Source organism: Scyliorhinus torazame, chromosome 15 (genome assembly GCF_047496885.1).
Source record: "Scyliorhinus torazame isolate Kashiwa2021f chromosome 15, sScyTor2.1, whole genome shotgun sequence".
NCBI lineage: Eukaryota > Metazoa > Chordata > Chondrichthyes > Carcharhiniformes > Scyliorhinidae > Scyliorhinus > Scyliorhinus torazame.
The window spans coordinates 53,480,805-53,503,160 of NC_092721.1; the positions used below are offsets into that span (position 1 = coordinate 53,480,805).

Sequence of the window (22,356 nt, forward strand, 5' to 3'; positions counted from 1 at the left end):
TCCCCTTACCTTCCAGGTAAGACAGGTAACAACCAGGTAACAACCTTGGTGGGGGTTTCTGACCCCCCCCCCCCCCTCCCGGTCCTGTGGGATCACCCCATACTTACCTGTTGGATGAACCCCTGCACTCTGGGGTTTCCCTTTGTTAGGAGGCCGTCCAAAATAGCCACGGTTGCCACTCTCACCATGAGGTCGGGCCCCAGCGCTCCGGGGTTTCCCTTTGTCCAGGTGGCACCCAACATGGCCACCAATTATGTGTACACCACGTGGGTGCGTCCCTGCACTCCGGGGTCTCCCTTCACCCTGATGCCCTTCCGAGTGGCTGTTTGCGGTATCATCTTGGTTCCTCGCCCTGCTCCATGCCTGCCGAGGCCCGTGTCCGTTCTGCTTCTCTACCTCAACCTTCCCTTTGCTTCTTTTTTGTTCCGCGCTCCCCCGACCACTCTCCCCTGCCCCCCCCCCCAGCCCCTGTTACCCCCAATGTGTTCTTCCCTCCCTTCTGTTCCGTTCCCGTTCCTTCTTTGTGCCAGGCACTCCATCTCCCCTGAGAGGTATGCCCCAGCCCTCCTTTCTGCCCTCCCGCGTTGGCCCTCCTCGCTAGTATGATGGCTCTCCTCCCAGTGCTTGTCTGGCTCTGGCCCTGCTTTACCCTCCTCCTTCCACCCGTTATCTCGCCCTCCTGTCTGCTGATCTCACCCTCGCTCCCCTTGCTCTGCTCCCCCTCAGCACATTGAGAGAAGAGACGAGCCCAAAAACGAGGCAGCACAGCCCGCGTAAAGCAGAAAACATATAGAATCATAGAATCATAGAAGTTTACAGCATGGAAACAGGCCCTTCGGCCCAACCAGTCCATGCCGCCCAGTTTTTACCATTAAGCTAGTCCCAGTTGCCCGCACTTGGCCCATAACCCTCTATACCCATCTTACCCATGTAACTATCTAAATGCTTTTTAAAAGACACAATTGTACCCGCCTCTACTACTACCTCTGGCAGCACATTCCAGACACTCACTACCCTCTGAGTGAAGAAATTGCCCCTCTGGGCCCTTCTGAATCTCTCCCCTCTCACCTTAAACCTATGCCCTCTAGTTTTAGACTCCCCTACCTTTGGGAAAAGATGTTGACTATCTACCTTATCTATGCCCCTCATTATTTTATAGACCTCTATGAGATCACCCCTAAGCCTCCTACGCTCCAGGGAAAAAAGTCCCAGTCTATCCAGCCTCTCCTTATAACTCAAACCATCAAGTCCCGGTAACATCCTAGTAAATTTTTTCTGCACTCTTTCTAGTTTAATAATATCCTTTCTATAATAGGGTGACCAGAACTGCACACAGTATTCCAAGTGTGGCCGTACCAATGTCTTGTACAACTTCAACAAGACGTCCCAACTCCTGTATTCAATGTTCTGACCAATGAAACCAAGCATGCCGAATGCCTTCTTCACCACCCTGTCCACCTGCGACTCCACCTTCAAGGAGCTATGAACCTGTACTCCTAGATCTCTTTGTTCTATAACTCTCCCCAACGCCATACCATTAACTGAGTAGGTCCTGGCCTGATTCGATCTGCCAAAATGCATCACCTCACATTTATCTAAATTAAACTCCATCTGCCATTCGTCGGTCCACTGGCCTAATTGATCAAGATCCCGTTGCAATCCTGGATAACCTTCTTCACTATCCACTGTGCCACCAATCTTGGTGTCATCTGCAAACTTACTAACCATGCCTCCTAAATTCTCATCCAAATCATTAATATAAATCACAAATAACAGTGGACCCAGCACCGATCCCTGAGGCACACCACTGGTCACAGGCCTCCAGTTTGAAAAACAACCCTCTACAACCACCCTCTGTCTTCTGTCGTCCAGCCAATTTTGAATCCAATTGGCAACCTCACCCTGGATCCCGTGAGCTTTAACCTTCTGCAACAACCTACCATGCGGTACCTTGTCAAAGGCTTTGCTAAAGTCCATGTAGACAACGTCTACTGCACTGCCCTCATCTACCTTCTTGGTCACCCCCTCAAAAAACTCAATCAAATTTGCATAGAGTTTGTGATATTATTGTCTCTGTTTGTGCTCTGTCCTCCGCTCTTTGTTCCAATTCCTTTTTCTGCCCCTGCAGCTTTCATTATTGTTGCGATTGTTCCTCTCCCAGTTTGTTCGATTCAACAAACTTGTCAGCCTCTGGTCGGGTGTTAAAATACAGTTCCTTTCCCCTGAATGTTACCCAGAGTCTGGCCAGGAATAACATCCCAAATCGCACCCCACTTCTGCAGAGTGCTGATTTTGCTCTGTTGAACTCGGCCCTCTTTTTTGCCAGGTCCGCCCCAGTGTCTTGGTACACCCTTATCTTCTTCCGTTCCCATGTGCACGATTGCGTCTGACGGGCTCACCTTAGGATTTTTCCCGGTCCTGGAACCGGTGCAGCTTCACAATAATCGCTCTGGGCTGCACCCCGGCTTTGGGCCTGGGTCGAAGCAAGCTGTGCGCCCTGTCCATTTCTGAGGGGCTTGGAAAGCCCTCTCTTCCCACTAGCTTGCCCAGCATTTGTGCGATGTAGCCCATTGAGTCTCTGCCCTCTTCACCCAAAGGGTTGTGAATCTATGGAATTCCTTGCCCAGTGAAGCAGTTGAGGCTCCTTCATTAAATGTTTTTAATATAAAACATTTACTGAGAGTTGGTTGAGGGAAGGGCAAGATTGGCAACTAAATATCCCAGGGATGCTTCAGGAGGGATAGAGAGGGAGGTAAAAGGGGTGGAGGAGTTGCATTACTGGTCAGAGATGATACCACAGCTGTGATTAAGGAGGGCACTATGGAGGATTTGAGCACTGAGGCAATATGGGTGGAGCTAATAAATAGGAAGGGTGCAGTAACATTGTTGGGACTTTACTACAGGCCTCCCAAAAGCGAGTGTGAAGTAGAGGTACAAATATGTAGATAGATTAGAGAAAAATATAGGAGCAATAGGGTGGTCGTGATGAGAGATTTTAACTTCCCCAACATTGAATGGGACTCATGTAGTGTTGGAGGCGTAGATGGAGCAGAATTTGAAAAGAGCATCCAGGAGAGTTTTTTAGAGCAGTATGTAAATAGTCCAACTCGGGAAGGAGCCATACTGGACCTGGTATTGGGGAATGATCCCGGCCAGGTGGTTGAAGTTTCAGTTGGTGATTACTTTGGGAACAGCGATCACAATTCCTTAAGTTTTAGAATACTCATGGACAAAGACGAGAGTGGTCCTAAAGGAAGAGTGCTAAATTGGGGAAAGGTCAAGTATAACAAAATTTGGCAGGAGCTAGGGAATGTGGATTGGGAGCAGCTGTTTAAGGATAAATCCACATTTGAAATGTGGGAGTCAACTAAGGAAAAGGTTGATTCGAGTGCAGGACAGACATGTCCCTGTGAAACTGAGGGATAGAAATGGCAAGATTAGGGAACCATGGATGACGGGTGGAATTGTGAGACTAGCTAAGATGAAAAAGGAAGCATACATAAGATCTAGGCGACTTAAAACTGATGAAGCTTTGGCGGAATATCGGGAAAGTAAGCCAAATCTCAAACGCGCAATAAAGAGGGCTAAAAGGGGTCATGAAATATCTTTGGCTAACAGGGTTAAGGAAAATCCCAAAGCCTTTTATTCATATATAAGGAGCAAGAGGGTAACTAGAGAAAGGATTGGCCCACTCAAAGACAAAAGAGGGAATTTATGCGTGGAGTCAGAGGAAATGGGTGAGGTTCTTAATGAGTACTTTGCATCGGTATTCACCAAGGAGAGGGACATGACGGATGTTGAGGTTAGGGATGGATGTTTAAATACTCTCGGTCAAGTCGGCATAAGGAAGGTGAAGTTTTGGGTATTCTAAAAGGCATTAAGGTGGACAAGTCCCCAGGTCCAGATGGGATCTATCCCAGGTTACTGAGGGAAGCGAGGGACGAAATAGCTGGGGCCTAAACAGATATGTTTGCCGCATCCTTGAGCACGGACGAGGTCCCGGAGGACTGGAGAATTGTTAATGTTGTCCCTTTGTTTAAGAAGGGTAGCAGGGATAATCCAGGGAATTATAAACCTGTGAGCTTGACTTCAGTGGTAGGTAAACTGTTGGAGAAGATACTGAGGGATAGGATCTATTCACATTTGGAAGAAAATAGACTTATCAGTGATAGGCAGCATGGTTTTGTGCAGGGAAGGTCATGTCTTACAAACCTAATAGAATTCGATGAGGAAGTGACAAAGTTAATTGATGAGGGAAGGGCGGTAGATGTCATATACATGGACTTCAGCAAGGCGTTTGATAAAGTTTCCCATGGCAGGTTGATGGAAAAAGTGAAGTTGCATGGGGTTTAGGGTGTACTAGCTAGATGGATAAAGAACTGGCTGGGCAACAGGAGACCGAGAGTAGTGGTGGAAGAGAGTGTCTCAAAATGGAGAAAGGTGACTAGTGGTGTTCCACAGGGATCCGTGCTCGGACAACTGTTGTTTGTGATATACATAACTGATCTGGACGAAGGAATAGGTGGTCTGATTAGTAAGTTTGCAGATGATACTAAGATTGGTGGAGTTGCAGATAGTGAGGGGGACTGTCAGAGAATACAGCAAAATATAAATAGATTGGAGAGTTGGGCAGAGAAATGGCAGATAGAGTTCAATCCAGGCAAATGCGAGGTGATGCATTTTGGAAGATCCAATTCAAGAGCGGACTATACTGTCAATGGAAGAGTCCTGGGGGAAATTGATGTACAGAGAGGTCTGGGAGTTCAATTCCATTGTACAGTTGTATGGTTAGGCCACATTTGGAATACTGTGTGCAGTTCTGGTCGCCACATTACCAGAAGGATGTGGATGCTTTAGAGAGGGTGCAGAGGAGGTTAAAGAACATAGAACATAGAACAGTACAGCACAGAACAAGCCCTTGGTGTTGTGCCGAGCATTGTCCGAAACCAAGATCAAGCAATCCCACTCCCTGTCATTCTGGTGTGCTTCCTGTGCCTATCCAATAACCGCTTGAAGTTTCTAAAGTGTCCGACTCCACTATCACAGCAAGCAGTCCATTCCCTAACCACTCTCTGAGTAAAGAACCTATTCGGACATCCCTCCTATATTTCCCACCCTGAATCTTATAGTTATGCCCCCTTGTAACAGCTACATCCACCCGAGGAAATAGCCTCTGAACATCCACTCTATCTATCCCCCTCATCATCTTATTAACCTCTATTAAGTCGCCTCGCATCCTCCTCCGTTCCAAAGAGAAAAGCCCTAACCCCCTCAACCTTTCCTCATAAGACCTATCCTGCAAACCAGGCAGCATCCTGGTAAATCTCCTTTGCACCCTATCCAATGCTTCCACATCCTTCCTATAGTCAGGTGAACAGAACTGCACACAATACTCCAAATGTGGTCTCACCAGGGTCATGTATAGTTGCAGCATAACCCCACGGCTCTTAAACTCAAGACCCCTGTTAATAAACGCTAACACACTAAAACCCTTCTTCACGGCTCTATCCACTTGAGTGGCAACCTTCAGAGATCTGTGGACATGAACCCCTAGATCTCTCTGTTTCTCCACATTCCTCAGAGCCCTGCCGTTGACCCTGTAATCCGCATTCAAATTTTTTCTACCAAAATGAATCACCTCGCACTCCATCTGCCATTTTTTGGCCCAGCTCTGCATCCTAGCAATGTCTCTTTGCAGCCTACAACTGCCCTCCACCTCATCCACTACTCCACCAATCTTGGTGTCATCAGCAAATTTACTGACCCACCCTTCAGCCCCCTCCTCCAAGTCATTGATAAAAATCACAAATAGCAGAGGACCCAGCACTAATCCCTGTGGTACACCGCTGGTAACTGGTCTCCAGTCTGAACATTTTCCATCCACCACCACCCTCTGTCTTCTATGTGATAGCCAGTTACATATCCAATTGGCCACATTTCCCTCTATCCCACACCTCCTTACTTTCTACATAAGCCGACCATGGGGAACCAGATTCACCAGGATATTGCCTGGTATGGAGGGTGCTAGCTATGAAGAAAGGTTGAGTAGATTAGGATTGTTTTCGTTGGAAACACGGAGGTTGAGGAGGAACCTGATTGAGGTCTACAAAATTATGAGAGGTATGGACAGGGTGGATAGCAACAAGCTTTTTCCAAGAGTGGGGGTGTCAGTTACAAGGTGAGAGGGGAAAGTTTGAGGGAGATGTGCGTGGAAAGTTTTTTACGCAGAGGGTGGTGGGTGCCTGGAACGCTTTGCCAGTGGAGGTGGTAGAGGCGGGCACGATAGCACCATTTAAGATGCATCTAGACAGATATATGAACGGGTGGGGAACAGAGGGAAGTAGATCCTTGGAAAATAGGTGACAGGTTTAGATAAAGGATCTGGATCGGCGCAGGCTGGAGGGGCCGAAGGGCCTGTTCCTGTGCTGTAATTTTCTCTGTTCTTTGTTCTTTAAAGATAGATAGTTTTTTGAAGAATAAAGGGATTAAAGGTTCTGGTGTTCAGGCCGGAAAGTGGAGCTGAGTCCACAAAAGATCAGCCATGATCTCATTGAATGGCGGAGCAGGCTCGAGGGGCCAGATGGCCTACTCCTGCTCCTAGTTCTTATGTTCTTTTATCCCCTCTGGCAGGCCCACTATTCTGACGTTCTGTCATCTGGACCTGTTTTCCTGGTCCACCACTTTCCCTCTTTGGCTCCCCTGGGTCGTCATCAACCTTCTCACCTCGGTTTCCAGGGCTACAATCCTGTCGCTCTGGTCCAAGGCTGCCTTCTCCGATTCCAGGATTGTTTTCTCCTGCTCCTCCACCTTCCTTCCCAGGCCTTCTATGGTTCGCTGCATTTTGTTTGTCGCCTCCGACATCACCTCCTTCATCATCATGTGGAGCTCCGTCCTGATTGCCTCCTTCATGGCGTTTAGCTCCCTTTTCAGCACGCTTCTCCGTTCTTTCCCCAATGCGGTGGGGGGTGTTGCCACGTCCTGTTTCTGCTCTGCTGTTCGGTTCGCCAGCTATTCCCCTTCCTGGATGCCTGAACCTCCGTCCCGTCTCGTGGGGACGCCTGTCTGCGCGCACACAGCACCTGCCCCTTCTCTTCGCTGCTGCTCCTAATGTCTCGCCGTCCCCTCGGTTTATTATTTCCAGGCATGTTCCTTTTATACCTCTTTCGCCTTTGGCTGTGTTTTGGTGGGCTTTTTAAGCCACAATTCTCGATAAATTGCCTCTTTTGGGTTCGTTGGAGAGGAGAGCCATCTGATGTGCGTTCGCTCAGCACTATGCCGCCACCGGAAGTCCATAACTGGTAGAATTGACCAGGGAGAACCGGTGGATGTGGTTTATTTAGACTTCAGAAGGCTTTCGACAATGTCTCACAAAGCAGATTACTATGTAAAGTTAAAGTGCACGAATTGTGGATAGTGTCTTGAGATGGATTGAAAGCTGGTTAGCAGACAGGAAGCAAAAGGCTAAAATAAATAGGGATTTTTCCGATTGGAAGCAGTGACTAGTGCAGTACCACAGGGATCTGTGGACACCAACTGTTCACATTATATATTAATGATTTAGACGAGGGAACTAAATATATTATCTCCAAATTTGCAGATGATACAAAGTTGGGTAGGAGGGCAAGCTCTGAGGAGGATACAGAGATGGTTCAGTGGGATTTGAACAGTATGAGTGAGTGGGCATATGCAGCATGGCAGATGCAGTATAATGTGGATAAATATGAGGTTATCCGGTTCAGTAACAAAAATAGGAAGGCAAATTATTATTTGAACGGGCATAAATTGAGAGGGGTGGATACTCAGCGAGACCTTGGAGATCCTGCATCAGTTATTAAAAGTAAGCGCCCAGATACAGCAGGCAGTAAAGAAGGCAAGTGGTATGCTGGCCTTCATAGCCAGAGGATTTGAGTATAGGAATAGAGATGTTTTACTGCAATTGTAGAGGGCGTTGGTGAGGCCACACCTGTAGTATTTTGTGCAGTTTTAGTGTCCTTATCTGAAGAAGGATGTTCTTGCTATGGAGGGAGTGCAGCGAAGGTTTACCAGGCTGATTCATGGGATGGTGAGACTGTTATATGAAGAGAAACTAAGTCGGTTCTAGAAAGATAAGGTGGTAATCGACCGAGGGGGGAGATATGTCATAGTTACAGGGACATTGAAAGGTAAATTGGTGGTTCTAGTAACATTTATGCTCCAAATTGGTATGAAGTGGAGTTTACGGAAAAGGTGCTGGCTGCAATACCTGATAGATACAACTGCTAATTTTAGGAGAAGGTATGAATTGAGTTCTGAATCCCAAATTGGGTCGATTCAAGACAAAGCCGTTCGAAAACAACAAATATATTAACATCATTTGTAGAGGAGATGGGGAAAACAGATCCATGGTGATTTATACACCCTGGTGGCAAGGAATTCTCCTTTTCTCTATAGTATTGTGTATTGAGGCATACACATTTTTGCATTGGGGAGAGACCTGTTACCAGGGATGAAGAATGCTGAATACTCTGCGACCGTCATATCAGATCACACTCCACACTTTGTGGATGTGGTATTGGAGATGGAGCCACCTTAACGGCCGGCATGGACTTAAGGTGTGCGGTTATGAGCTGATTTAGGATTTTGTGTAAAAATCGCCCGGGTGATTGATGAATAAGTGGGATTCAATAAAAATGGAGAAGTATCACCTTCAATACTGTGGGAGGCTTTGAAAGTGGTAGTGCGAAGGGAGGCAATTTAGTTTAAGGCACAGAGCGACAAGGAAACGAGAGAGGAGCGTCAGCGTTTGATGGGTGAAATTCTAGAGATGGATGGTAGGTACCCAAGAGACCTGATCCCAGAGAGTTTGGCTATCAGAAAGAAATTGCAAATGCAATTTAGCTTACTTTCTACTGATAAAGCAACACAGCAATTACAACGTTCTACAGGGGTTTATATATATATATATATACATATATATGGGGAGAAGGCTAGCCGCCTTTTGGCAGGTCAATTGAGGCAATGGGTAAAACACATGAACTGGAACTATGATGTAATTGTAATTACGGAGGCATGGTTAAAAGGTGGACAGGACTGGCAGATTAACATTCCGGGATATCGTTGTTTTAGACAGGACAAAAGGATAAACAAAAGAGGTGGGCGAGTTGCATTGCTGATTAGGGAGCAGATCACAGCTGTGTTAGGGAAGGACACATTGGAGGGATCTTGTTATGAGGCATTATGGGTGGAGCTCAGGAATGAAAAGGGTGAAATCACAATGTTGGGAGTGTACTATAGGTGTCCCAACAGCCCGCAGGAGTCAGAGGAGCAGTTGAGTAGTCAGATACTGAAAAGGTGTGAAAAAAACAGGGTAGTTCTGATGGGAGATTTCAACCCCCCAGATTGACTAGGAATCCCCTACAGATGGAGAGCAATTGTTAGATGTGCCCAGGAGGACTTTTTGATACAATGGCCAGGATTCTCTGTTCTGGGGACTAAGTCTCCATGCCAGCCAGAAAACGGGCGCGAATCACTAGAACGTCCGGGGTGATTCTCCGTTTTCAAGAGGGCTAGCAGGGCCCCGGCGTGTGTCCCGCAGCTCTGGCTGCCGGCGGGGCCCTGCAGTTACGCCTGCGCGTCTGCGCAGGCGCGCGACGGCCGACTGCGGGTCAGCACATGTGTGCGGTGGCCGTCTCTGCGGCAGCCCCCGCGCAACATGTCGGAGTCCTACAGGGGCCAGCGCAGAGGAACATAGGCTCCGCCTGGAATGAGCGTGCTCCCAATCACGGGCCTGGCCACCGTGGAGGCCCCCCCGGAGTCGGATCCCGCCGCCCCCCCCCACCAGGATGGCCCCCGCAGCCAGAACGCCGAGGTCCCGTCGGGTAGGAACACATGTGAACCAGGCCGGCGGGCACTCGGCCCGTCGAGCGCAGAGAATCGGCGTGGGGGCCGCTTCCAAATGCCCCCGACTGGCGCCGCATCGACGGCGCACAAGCAACTGATGGATCCACGGAGAATTGCGGAAGCGCCGTCTCGCCAGATTTCCGGCGTGAACGGCTGTTCTCCGCCCCCGCGCCGGGTGCAATTCCGGCGCGGAGGGTCAGAGAATCCCGCCCAGAATGTTGACAATCCAACCAGGAGGGAGCCATACTAGACTTGGTATTGGGGAATGAGCCGGGCCAGGTGATTGATGTTTCAGTGGGGGAGCATTTTGGGCATAGCGACTATGATTCCATAAGATTTTGAGTAGTCATGAATAATGACAAGAGTGGCCTGTGGATGAGGTGCTTAATTGGGTGAGGGCCAATTACATTCAAATTAGACAGAAATGGGCAGCATAGTAGCACTATGGCTTCACAGCGCCAGGGTCCCAGGTTCGATTCCGGCTTGGGTCACATTCTGTGCGGAGTCTGCACGTTCACCCCGTGTCTGCGTGGGTTTCCTCTGAGTGCTCCGTTTTCCTCCCACAAGTCCCGAAAGACGTGCTGTTAGGTAATTTGGACCTGAACAGGCGCCAGAATGTGGCGACTAGGGGCGTTTCACAGTAACTTCATTGCAGTGTTAATGCAAGCCTACTTGTGGCAATAAAGATTATTATTATAAAGAACTGGGGTATTTGGATTGGGAGCGGCTATTTGAGGGCAAATCCACATGTGACCTATGGGAGGCTTTCAAAGGTCAGTTGATTGAAGTGCAGGACAGGCATGTCCCCGCAAAAATGAAGGATAGAAACGGCAGGATTCAGGAACCATGGATGACAAACAAATTGTAAGCTTAGTCAAAATGAAAAGGATGCCTAGACCGACAAAGTTTGAGTACAGTGAAAGTAGGAAGGAATTTTAATGTGGAATTAGGAGAGCTAAAAGGGGCAATAAAATGTCTTGAGCAAACATGGTCAAGGACAATTCCAACGATTTTTATGCATATATTAGGAGCAAGAGGGTAGCAAGCGAAAGAGTAGGCCCACTCAAGGACAATGGAGGGAAGTTATTCATGGAACCAGAGGAAGGGGGTGAAATCCTTAATGAGTACTTTGTATCGGTATTCACCAAGGAGAAGGGCATGCTGGATGTTGAGGTCAGGGATAGGTGTGTGAACTCTCTTGAGAACATCAATATATCAAAGGAGGAAGTGTTGAGTGTCCTAAATTGCATTAAGGTAGACAAGTCCCCAAGGCTGGATGGGATCTATCCCAGGTTACTGCGGGAGGCAAGAGGAGAGATAGCTGAAGCCTTAACATTTATCTTCACATCCTCTTTGACCACAGGCGAGATTCCTGAGGATTGGAGAATAGCCAATGTTATTCCCTTGTTTAAGAAAGGAAGCAGGGACAATCCAGCAAATTATCGGCCGGTGAGCCTGACATCAATAGTGGGGAAGCTTTTGAAAAAGATACTGAGGGACAGGATATATGCACATTTGGAGGAAAATGGACTATTTAGTGACAGGCAGCATGGTTTTGTACGGGGAAGGTCATGTCTCATGCAACTTGATTGAGTTTTTGAAGAGGTAACAAAGAAAATTGATAAGGGAAGGGATGAAGTTTATATGGACTTTAGTAAGACGTTTGATAAGGTCTCACATGACAGACTGGTACAAAAACTAAAATCACATGGGATTTAGGATGGGCTGGCTAGATGGGTACAGGATTGGCTTGGTTATAGAAGACAGAGAGTAGCGGTGGAAGGGTGTTTTTCAGAATGGTGTTTTTCAGCTAGTGGTGTTCTGCAAGGATCAGTGCTGGGACCACTATTGTTTGTGGTATATATAAATGATTTGGAGGAAATGGTCTGATTCGTAAGTTTGCGGATGACGCGAAGATTGGAGGAGTTTCTGATAATGCCGAGGATTGTCAGAGGATGCAACAGGATATAGATAGATTGGAGATTTGGGCACAGAAATAGCAGATGGAATTTCATCCGGACAAATCCGGCTGTTTAAGAAGCACTTGCTGCGAGTGCTGGATAGCTTTGTCCCACTGAGACGAGGAAGGAATGGTAAGGTGAAGGAGCCTTGGATGACAAGAGAAGTGGAGCTTCTAGTCAAGAGGAAGAAGGAAGCTTACGTAAGGTTGAGGAAGCAAGGATCTGGAACGGCTCCAGAGGGTTACAAGGTAGCCAGGAAGGAACTCAAAAATGGACTTAGGAGAGCTAGAAGGGGGCATGAAAAAGCCCTGGCGGGAAGGATTAGGGAAAACCCCAAGGCGTTCTACACTTATGTGAGAAATAAGTGGATGATCAGAGTGAGAGTAGGGCCAATCCAGGAGGGCCAAGTGGAGGGGACTTGTGCCTAGAGTCTGAGGAGAAGGGGGAGGTCCTAAAAGAATATTTTGCTTCAGTATTCACGAGAGGGAGGAACCTTGTTGCTCATGAGACTAGCATGAACCAGGTTAATAGACTCGGAAAATTGATATTAAGAAGGAGGATGTGCTGGAAATATTGAAAAGCATCAGGATAGAAAAGTCCCCTGGGCCTGACAGGATATACCCATGGTTACTACGGGAAGCGAGGGAGGACATTGCTGCGCCGTTGGTAATGATCTTTGCGTCCCCACTCTCCAGTGGAGTAGTACCGGATGATTGGAGGGAGACGAATGTTGTTCCCCTGTTCAAGAAAGGGATTAGGGAAATCCCTGGGTATTATAGGCCAGTCAATCTTATGTTTGTGGTGAGCAAAATATTGGAAAGAATTCTGAGAGATAGGATATATGATTATTTATAAAAACATAGTTTGATTAAAGATAGTCAGCATGGCTTTGTGAGGAGCAGGTCATGCCTCACAAGCCTCATTGAATTCCTTGAGAATGTGACAAGACAAATTGATGAAGGTCGGGCAGTGGATGTGGTGTATATGGATTTCAGTAAGGCATTTGATAAGATTCCCCATGGTAGGCTCATTCGGAAAGTTAGGGGGCATGGGATACAGGGAAATTTGGCTGTCTGGATACAGAATTGGCTGGCCGAAAGAAGACAGTGAGTGGTGGTGGATGGAAAGTATTCCGCTTGGAGGTCGGTGACCAGTGGTGTCCCACAGGGATTTGTTCAGGGGCCTCTGCTCTTTGTGGTTTTTATAAATGACTTGGATGAGGAAGTGGAAGCGTGGGTTAGTAAGTTTGCCGATGACACGAAGGTCGGTGGAGTTGTAGATAGTGTTGAGAGCTGTTGCAGGTTACAACAGGACATTGACAGGATGCAGAGCTGGGCTGAGAAGTGGCAGATGGAGTTCAACTTAGATAAATGTGAAGTGATTCATTTTGGAATGTCAAATTTGAATGCTGAATACAGGGTTAAAGGCAGGATTCTTGGAAGTGTGTGTCATGATATTCAAACATACATCATAACACATACATAATGATAGACAGACCAACGGACCAATTAGCACACATAACACGACAGCCAATCACAGACAAGAGCAGACACAGTATAAGACAAGAAACACGACACTTCCTGGGCATTCCATCTGGAGACAGCACAGGGCCAGGACATCATAGCAAGACACTCACACAGTCACAACGTGCTGAGTACCAAGTCTGATGTATAAATAGTTAGATGGAATAAAACTACGTTGTACCAATCGCAACCGTGTTGGTTCGTCTGTACCTCAGAGCACCCAACACCTCAGTGTGGAGGAACAGAAGGATCTTGGGGTCCACGTACATAGATCCCTCAAAGTTGCCACCCAGGTTGATAGGGTTGTCAAGAAGGCATATGGTATGTTGGCTTTCATTAACGGGGGATTGAGATTAAGAGTTGCGAGGTTTTGCTGCAGCTCTATAAAACCCTGGTTAGACCACACTTGGAATATTGTGCCCAGTTCTGGTCGCCTCATTATAGGAAGGATGCTTTGGAGAGGGTGCAGAGGAGATTTATCGGGATGCTGCCTGGAATGGCAGTCATGTCTTATGAAGAAAGGTTGAGGGAGCTAGGGCTTTTCTCACTGGACCGAAGAAGGTGACCTGATGGAGGTGTACAAGGTGATGAGAGGCATGGATAGAGTGGATCGCCAGAGACTTTTTCCCAGGGCGTAAATGGCTGTCACAATGGGACATAATTTTAAGGTGATTGGAGGAAGGTATAAGGGAGATGTCAGAGGTAGGTTCTTTGCACAGAGTGGTGGGTGTGTGGAATGCACTGCCAACAGAGGTGGTGGAGTCAGAGTCATTAGGGACATTTAAGTGACTCTTGGACAGGCACATGGACTGAAGTAAATTGAAAGTGTGTAGGTTCGGTTGATCTTAGATTAGGATAAATGGTCGGCACAACATCGTATGTTCTAATGGGTACACTTTACTGGATCAAGCAGTGAAGTGGAAAATTTCCATGAGAAATTAGATGACAGCACGAATGACCTTCAGATCACAATTGTTGACATGATGAAATAGTCTGCTGAATCCATGGGCATGCCACCAGTTTAGCACCAAAGCCTCAAGTGGCTGTGGACGACCACATGAAACGATAATCGGGATACAGAGCGGGATATTTTGGCTGTTCACTCTGGCGTGATCTTACGGTCCTGCTGGCAGCGCACCCCCACCACGGGTTTCCTGGTAGCGAGGGGTGCATTCAACGGGAAACCCCGCTGACAACTGGTCCTGCTGCTGGCCACTGGTGAGCCGCCCTTCGCCACTGTAGACCATGCCGCGGTGGTGGGGGGGGAATCCTGCCCTATATTAGAGATGCTGGAAAAATATTCCAAAGCTGTCAGAATCAAAGTATAATGCTAAAGCGAGAAACAATTATCAATAAGTTTATCCTGCCTCACAGTGAACCTTGTTTTTATGCCTGACCTAGTTTGTAGCACCCAAAACTGTACAATGCTTCAACTGCAGTGCAATTAAAGTTGAGTAACAAGTTTAACATTACCGCCTTGTTTCTTTATTCTGTGGTACAGGATGCCATTAAAGTTGAGGGAGCACAAAAGAATTAGGTGGTAGTAGAGGACAGAAGAGTGAGGGGGATTGGCATTGTTCTCTGTAGCAAGGAGCAAGAGTCCAGATAGCTGTGTTGCTTGTTCGGTACCATCTGCTCAGGGCTGAAGAGGAACTATCAGTGGTCCTGGTCCAGGAAGGCACCAACGATATAGGCAGGGTAAGGAAGGAGGCACCCCATAGACAGTGTGAGCAGCCAGACAACAAATTAAGGTCAAATTTTCTGGCCTTTCCCGCTAGCGAGGCCTTCTGGCGAACCCCAACCATAGGTTCCCCAGCAGCAGAGGGTGCGAGCCTCAGAAAAAGCTGTTGACATTTGGCGGGGTCACAGATTGGTGGGCCACCTCCACTGCCGCAAAACACACATGGGTGAGGGGGTGGGGCGGATTAGATGCAGAACCTCAAAGGTAATCATTACTCAATTATTACCTGAGCCACAAGAATTTGGCATTGTACAAATAAGATTAAAGAAATGAAGGTGTGGCTCACTTGTGTGAGAGGTGGATTCTGATTTGCGGGGCACTGGCACCAGTGCTGAGAAAAATGGGATCCGTACCGTTGGAATGGACTATACCTGGGGCGGGATTCTCCCCTACCCAGCGGGGCGGGGGGTTCCAGTGTAATGGAGAGGCGGGAACCACTCCGGCGTCGGGCCGCCCCAAAGTTGCCGAAGTCTCCGCACCTTTAGGGGCCAAGCCCTCACCTTGAGGGGCTAGGCCCGCGCCGGAGTGGTTTGCGCTACGCAGGCTGGCGGGAAAGGCCTTTGGCGCCACGCCAGCCGGGGCCGAAAGGTCTTCGCTGGGCGACGCATGCGCGGGAGCGTCAGCGGCTGCTGACGTCATCCCCGCGCATGCGCAGTGGAGGGGGTCTCTTCCGCCTCCGCCATAGTGAAGACCATGGCGAAGGCGGAAGAAAAACAGTGCCCCCACGGCACAGGCCCGCCCGCGGATCGGTGGGCCCCTATCGCAGGCCAGGCCACCGTGGGGGCACCCCCCGGGGCCAGATCGCCCCACGCCCTCCCCCCCAGGACCCCGGAGCTTGCCCGCTCCGCCTTGTCCCGCCGTTCAAAGGGTGGTTTAATCCACGCTGGCGGGACAGGCATTCCAGCAGCGGGACTTCGGCCCATCGTAGGCCGGAGAATCAGCGGGGTAAGCCCGCCGACCGGCGCGATTCCCGCTCCCACCCCGGCGCGATTCCCGCCCCCGCCGCGGCGCGATTCCCGCCCCCGCCAAATCTCTGGTGGCGGAGACTTCGGGACACGGCGGGGGCGAGATTCACGCCAGCCCCCTGCGATTCTCTGACCTGGCGTGGGGTCGGAGAATCCCGTCCCTGAACTGTGCTGGGGCCAATGATCTACTGAGCCACAGAACTAGGGAAGTAGAAAGAGTTTTAAATTAAATAGTGGTGCCCTTATCTAAGTAAAGATATACTGGCATTGGAGGCAGTTCACAGAAGGTTCACTGGGTTAATCCTTCCTGTGTAAGGCCAGGAACATACATCTTCATTCACCTGAGGAAGGAGCAGTGCTCCGTAAGCCAGTGATTTGAAACAAACCTGTTGGACTTTAACCTGGTGTTGTAAGACTTCTTACTGGGTTAATCCCAGGTATGGAGGAAGTTTCTTATGAGGAGAGGTTGAGTAAAATGGCAGAGCAGAGTCATTAGGGACATTTAAACAATTCTTGGACAGGCACATGGATAGCAATAAGTTGAAGGGGCATAGGTTAGGTTGATCTTAGATTAGGATAAATGGTCGGCACAACATCATGGGCCGAATGGTCTGTATTGTGCTGTACGAGTAGGTGCATTTTGGAGGATCAAATCTTAGTATGAATTATACTGTAAATGGCAAAACCCTTAGGAACATGAACATGGAGGGATCTGGGCGTGCAGGTCCACAGTTCCCTAAAAGTGGCAACACAGGTGGCCAAAGTGATTAATAAGGCATATGGCATGCTTGCATTCATCATTGCCAGGGCATTGAGTACAAGTGTTGGGAAATCACGTTACAGCTATATAAAATCTTCAACAAGGCCAAACTCAAGAGTGTACTGCCAAAATTCCACCAGCACATCTCCTGTCCCACCAGGGGCGACAACACTCTTGACCACTGCTGCTCAATAATCAAGGGCGCCTAACGTTCCATCCCCCGACCGCACTTTGGGAAATCAGACCATAAGACGGTGCTCCTTCTCCCGGCATACAAGCAGAAACTCAAGCGGGAGAATCCAGCTAAGAAGGTTGTGCAGTGCTGGTCTGAGGAGACAGAAGAGCTCTTACGTGACTGCTTAGAGACAGTGGACTGGTCCATATTTAAGAACTCAGCGACCAACTTAAATGAGTATGCCACCACCGTCACAGACTTCATCAGCAAATGTATGGACGACTGCGTGCCAAAGAAAGCAGTACGTGCGTTCCCAACCGGAAACCATGGCTCAATCGTGAGAATGACTCCCTACTGAAGGACAGAACTGAGGCGTTCAAGGCAGACGACCCTGATCTATACAAGAAATCCAGGTACGAACTGCGCAAAGCCATCAGAGATGCCAAGAGAGAATATCAAACCAAGCTAGAGTCACAGACAGACTCTCGGCAGTTGTGGCAAGGACTAAACAACATAACGGGCTACAAAGCGAAGCCGAACAGTATCTCTGGCAGCAGCGCACCCCTCTCCGATGAACTCAATGCATTCTCTGCTCGGTTCGAGTAGGTAACCAACAATCCGCTGTCGAGTGCCCCAGCAGCCCATAATTCACCCATACCCACCATCACAGCTTCCGAAGTCAGATTGGCCTTCCTGAAAGTGAACCCTCGGAAGGCGAAGGGCCCGGACGGGATCCCTGGTCGTGCACTCAGAGCCTGCATGGACCAGCTGGCAGAGGTATTCGCGGACATCTTTAACCTGTCCCTACTCCACTCCGAGGTCCCCACCTGCTTCAAGAAGACTACCATCATACCGGTACCAAAGAAGAACCAGGCAACGTGCCTCAATGACTACCGACCAGTGGCCCTGACTTCGGTCGTAATGAAGTGCTTCGAGAGGTTGATCATGAAGCGCATCACCTCCATACTCCCAGAACGCCTTGATCCACTGCAATTCGCATACCACTGCAACCGGTCCACATCAGACACCATTTCCCTGGCCCTACACTCATTCGTAGAGCATCTCGAAAACAAGGACTCCTACATTAGACTCCTATTTATTGACTACAGCTCCGCCTTCAACACCATAATCCCAGCCAAGCTCATATCAAAGTTCCAAAACCTAGGACTTGGCTCCCCACTCTGCAACTGGATCCTCGATTTTCTGACCAACAGACCACAATCAGTAAGAATGAACAACAACACCTCAACCACAATAGTCCTCAACACCGGCGCCCCGCAAGGCTGCGTACTTAGCCCCCTACTCTACTCCCTGTACACACATGACTGCGTGGCAAAACTTTGTTCCAACTCCATCTACAAGTTTGCTGACGATACGACCATAGTGGGCCGGATCTCGAATAACGACGAGTCCGAATACAGGAGGGAGATAGAGAACCTAGTGTAGCGACAACAATCTCTCCCTCAATGCCAGCAAAACTAAAGAGCTGGTAATTGACTTCAGGAAGGAAAGTACTGTACACACCGCTGTCAGCATCAACGGGGCCGAGGTGGAGATGGTTAGCAGTTTCAAATTCCTAGGGGTGCACATCTCCAAAAATCTGACCTGGTCCAGCCACGTCGATGCTACCACCAAGAAAGCACAACAGCGCCTCTACTTCCTCAGGAAACTAAGGAAATTCGGCATGTCCACATTAACCCTTAATTTTAACTTTAACATTAACTTTTACAGATGCACCATAGAAAGCATCCTATCAGGCTGCATCACAGCCTGGTATGGCAACTGCTCGGCCCAGGACCACAAGAAACTTCAGAGAGTCGTGAACACCGTCCAGTCCATCACACAACCTGCCTCCCATCCATTGTCTCCATCTACACCTCCCGCTGCCTGTGGAAAGCGAGCAGCATAATCAAAGGTCCCTCCCACCCGGCTTACTCACTCTTCCAACTTCTTCCATCGGGCAAAAGATACAGAAGTCTGAGAACACGCACGAACAGACTCAAAAATAGCTTCTTCCCCACTGTCACCAGACTCCTAAGTGAAATGTGGAACTTGTTCAAGGAACAGGTGCTACGTGTCCTTGATATGTATGTCCCTGTCAGGCAGGGAAGAGATGGTCGAGTGAGGGAACCATGGTTGACAAGAGAGGTTGAATGTCTTGTTAAGAGGAAAAAGGAGACTTATATAAGGCTGAGGAAACAAGGTTCAGACAGGGCATTGGAGGGATACAAGACAGCCAGGAGGGAACTGAAGAAAGGGATTAGGAGAGCTAAGAGAGGGCATGAACAATCTTTGGCAGGTAGGATCAAGGAAAACCCCAAGGCCTTTTACACATATGTGAGAAATATGAGAATGACGAGAGCAAGGGTAGGTCCGATCAAGGACAGTAGCGGGAGATTGTGTATTGAGTCTGAAGAGATAGGAGAGGTCTTGAACGAGTACTTTTCTTCTGTATTTACAAATGAATACGTATCCTTGGGATGTGGGGCGCAGCACTCACAAGGGCCGCCTCCTGGAGTCTTTGTCGATGCTGCTGCCAAGGCCTCCTCCAGGGTCTGGCCTCCTGGTCTGCCACAAGAGCAGCTTCCGCGGGGTCCATGATATCATCCATTCCGTGTAATATCTCTTGAAGAGGAATTGGGAAGGGTTTGAGTCAGACAACCAGCGGTGTCTTCCTCCCCGGGATCCTCCATTCTCCCATTACCCCATCCCCCAACATCGCCTGCCATCCAACCCGCCTTGCTCACACACCCCAAGCTGCAGCGGGAGGCTCTGCTCACTGGGCCCCACACCCTGTAACCCAGACACTCACATGTAATGTTACCTGGAACGGGCACTGGTCCCCTCCCTGGTGCACACATCCACCCTATGGTCGCTGATGTGTTCCCGGTGCTGAGGCCCAGCCCCTGGGTGTTTGGATGTTGGCTGCTGTGTCCGTAGTGTTCAGGCACAGCATCCAGGCATCATGGTCTGATTGGGATGCTAGGCAATAATTCCCACATGCTACATGGCACACCTACCCATGGGGAGGTGTGAAGTGCTCACTTAATTACTATTGTCATTTCCCAATTGGAAATAGCCTTCAGCCGCGTGGCCAGAGACTTCAGTGGGAGTTCTGTGTAGTCAGTGGGGCTGGCAGGCTGGGGTTGCCCCTGGAACGGGAACACAAGATACAGAGGTTGGTATGGTCATCCCGACCAAACCCCAGGGGCTCCCCCTCCCAGCACTGGGGCAACAAGCCCAGTGCTCCCGGGTTCATTGCCTGGGAGAAAATATGGCTTCTCACCTCCTTGGATCCCCGCCAGATTCACGTTTTTAAAAAAGGTGTACTAATCGGCGCCCACGTGACCACTTGCTTGGGAGGCGGTTAGATCACGGGAGGCTGTTAGTTGTGTAGAGATTGGCCTTAAGTGGTGACTATTGGTTTCTTACCACGCTCTGGTGGGTTTCTGATTCCGCCAACAGGAGCGGGCTGGTTAGATTCTCATTTTTGGCCTCTCCCGCATTCTATTTGCCTTGTCGCGCTCTTGCTTAAGCTCAATGCGGCCATTAATTCGCGCCCTGGATATATACACTTGTAAAAGGAGACCTTTTCAAAGAGCCAGCACAAACAATGGGGGTGAATGGCCTCCATCTGGGCTTAACAATTTTGTTATTTTGTTGTTTTTACAGACTGTATTTTACTGAGAATAATAAGCCAACAATTAAAATCCAATATGCATGTGGCCGATCTTTTTCACAAGTACCAAATCACAAATTTGGTGGGGAGAGGATAGAAGGATACATGTTCATGCTGAAATTTTAACATGCTCTACTAATAACTTTGCAAAACTTTTCAGTTCAGGTAGCATGGTTTTATTTAGTATATGCATATAAATGCTTACCGGTTTTATCCCTAGGGTTTCTAATTTTTCTGCCAAACTTTGCTCCACTATTTTGTGCAATTCCTTCACTATAGTTGGATTTTTGTTTAAGACTTTTCTAAGGTCTTCATTGCATGTTGATACTTTTGGTAGATGTTTCATATCTGAAAAATAAATTATAATTGTTCCTCCAATTGTTCACAATTTGCCAGATAAACACATTGGAGGGCAATTTTAATCGGGCGAAGTTCATGGGTTTAGATGTGGTCAAGCCAGCAAGAATACGAGCATGTCACGAAGCTGGCTCCAAGCCGGTGACTTCTGCATTTAACGAGTGAGCTAGGTTATTTGTGCGCTAGCCCTTTGGGACAGGTGGCTTTCCCAGTAACATATGTGAATTGCTCAATTGTAGCAATAATTAAACTGACTTTCAAATTCAATGGAGCATCCATGGGTTCCCAAAGTTTCCTAAAAATGGTCAGTAAAAGCACATTGGCCATGGAGAGGATTTATTTAAACACGTGGAAATACTGCAATAAATATTCAGAACTCACAGTTACATTCTTACCTACTAGTGGGAAAAGATCTGTTCACATAACTTTTGTTGAGAGTATATTTTTTACATTTTGGATACTTTTTGATTCACATCAGGATTGGTTGAGTTAAACTGGGCTTCAGATGAGGAGCAATATGCTGCTGCTCTCTGATGATGATTCAGAGGATTCCAGTAGCACCAAAAGCCGGCTCTTCAGACACCTGCAGCTGGACAGCAGAGAGGAAAGCAGCAGAGGGATGCAGGTCTCAGGAGGCACTTCACTGACATACATGTACAGGCTGAGGTTAAATTTCCTTGACTTGGTCGAACAGCAGAGGATCAGGTGGCGGCATACGAATTACGAGCAGGAACAGACCATTCAGCCCCTCGAGCCTGCTCTGTCATTCAGTAAGATCATGGCTGATCGGATTGTAACCTCAACCCCACATTCCTGCCGACCGATAACCTTCCACCCGCCTTGTTAATCAAAAATCTATCTAGCTCTGCCTTAAAAATCTTCAAAGATTCTGTTTCTCAAAGACACTGCCTTTTGAGAAAGAGTTCCAGTGACTCACAATCCTCTGAGAGAGTATTTGTGAAAGAACCCCAAGAATTCCACTTCATCAATGCTTACTTGTCTGCAACCATAATTACCCTTGACACTGAGTGGCTTGTTAGGACAATTACGAGTCAACCACATTGCTGTGGGTCTGAAGTCACATAAATCCTGCCTGGGTAAGGATGGCAGGCTTCTTTCCTTAAAGGACTTGAGGCAGCATGCTGGTACAGACTTCGGGGGATGGGAAGCCAACACAAAGAAATGGAATCACTTTGAGTGGCGTTCCCATTTCCTGGTCCTCTTTTAATATCATTAATTTCATGACCCAGCCACATTTCACTGCTACTACTCTGCTGGGGATCACTTTGCTGCAAATTAGTGAGACACGGTAAGGC

General features: G+C 48.3%; 1 protein-coding gene across 9 annotated transcripts in view; it reads right to left on the bottom strand.

Annotated features, from left to right (window-relative positions):
- Positions 1–22,356, bottom strand: part of dzip1 (DAZ interacting zinc finger protein 1) — a 646,334-nt gene that overhangs the window by 197,904 nt on the left and 426,074 nt on the right. For all 9 annotated transcript variants that reach the window (XR_011935128.1, XR_011935127.1, XM_072476252.1 and 6 more), the window contains one exon: positions 20,889–21,031. Coding sequence is in view for 7 of the 9 variants with exons in the window: in XM_072476252.1 (XP_072332353.1) it covers positions 20,889–21,031 (143 nt within the window). In the remaining 2 variants the exon portion in view is untranslated. The remainder of the gene's footprint in view (positions 1–20,888; positions 21,032–22,356) is intronic.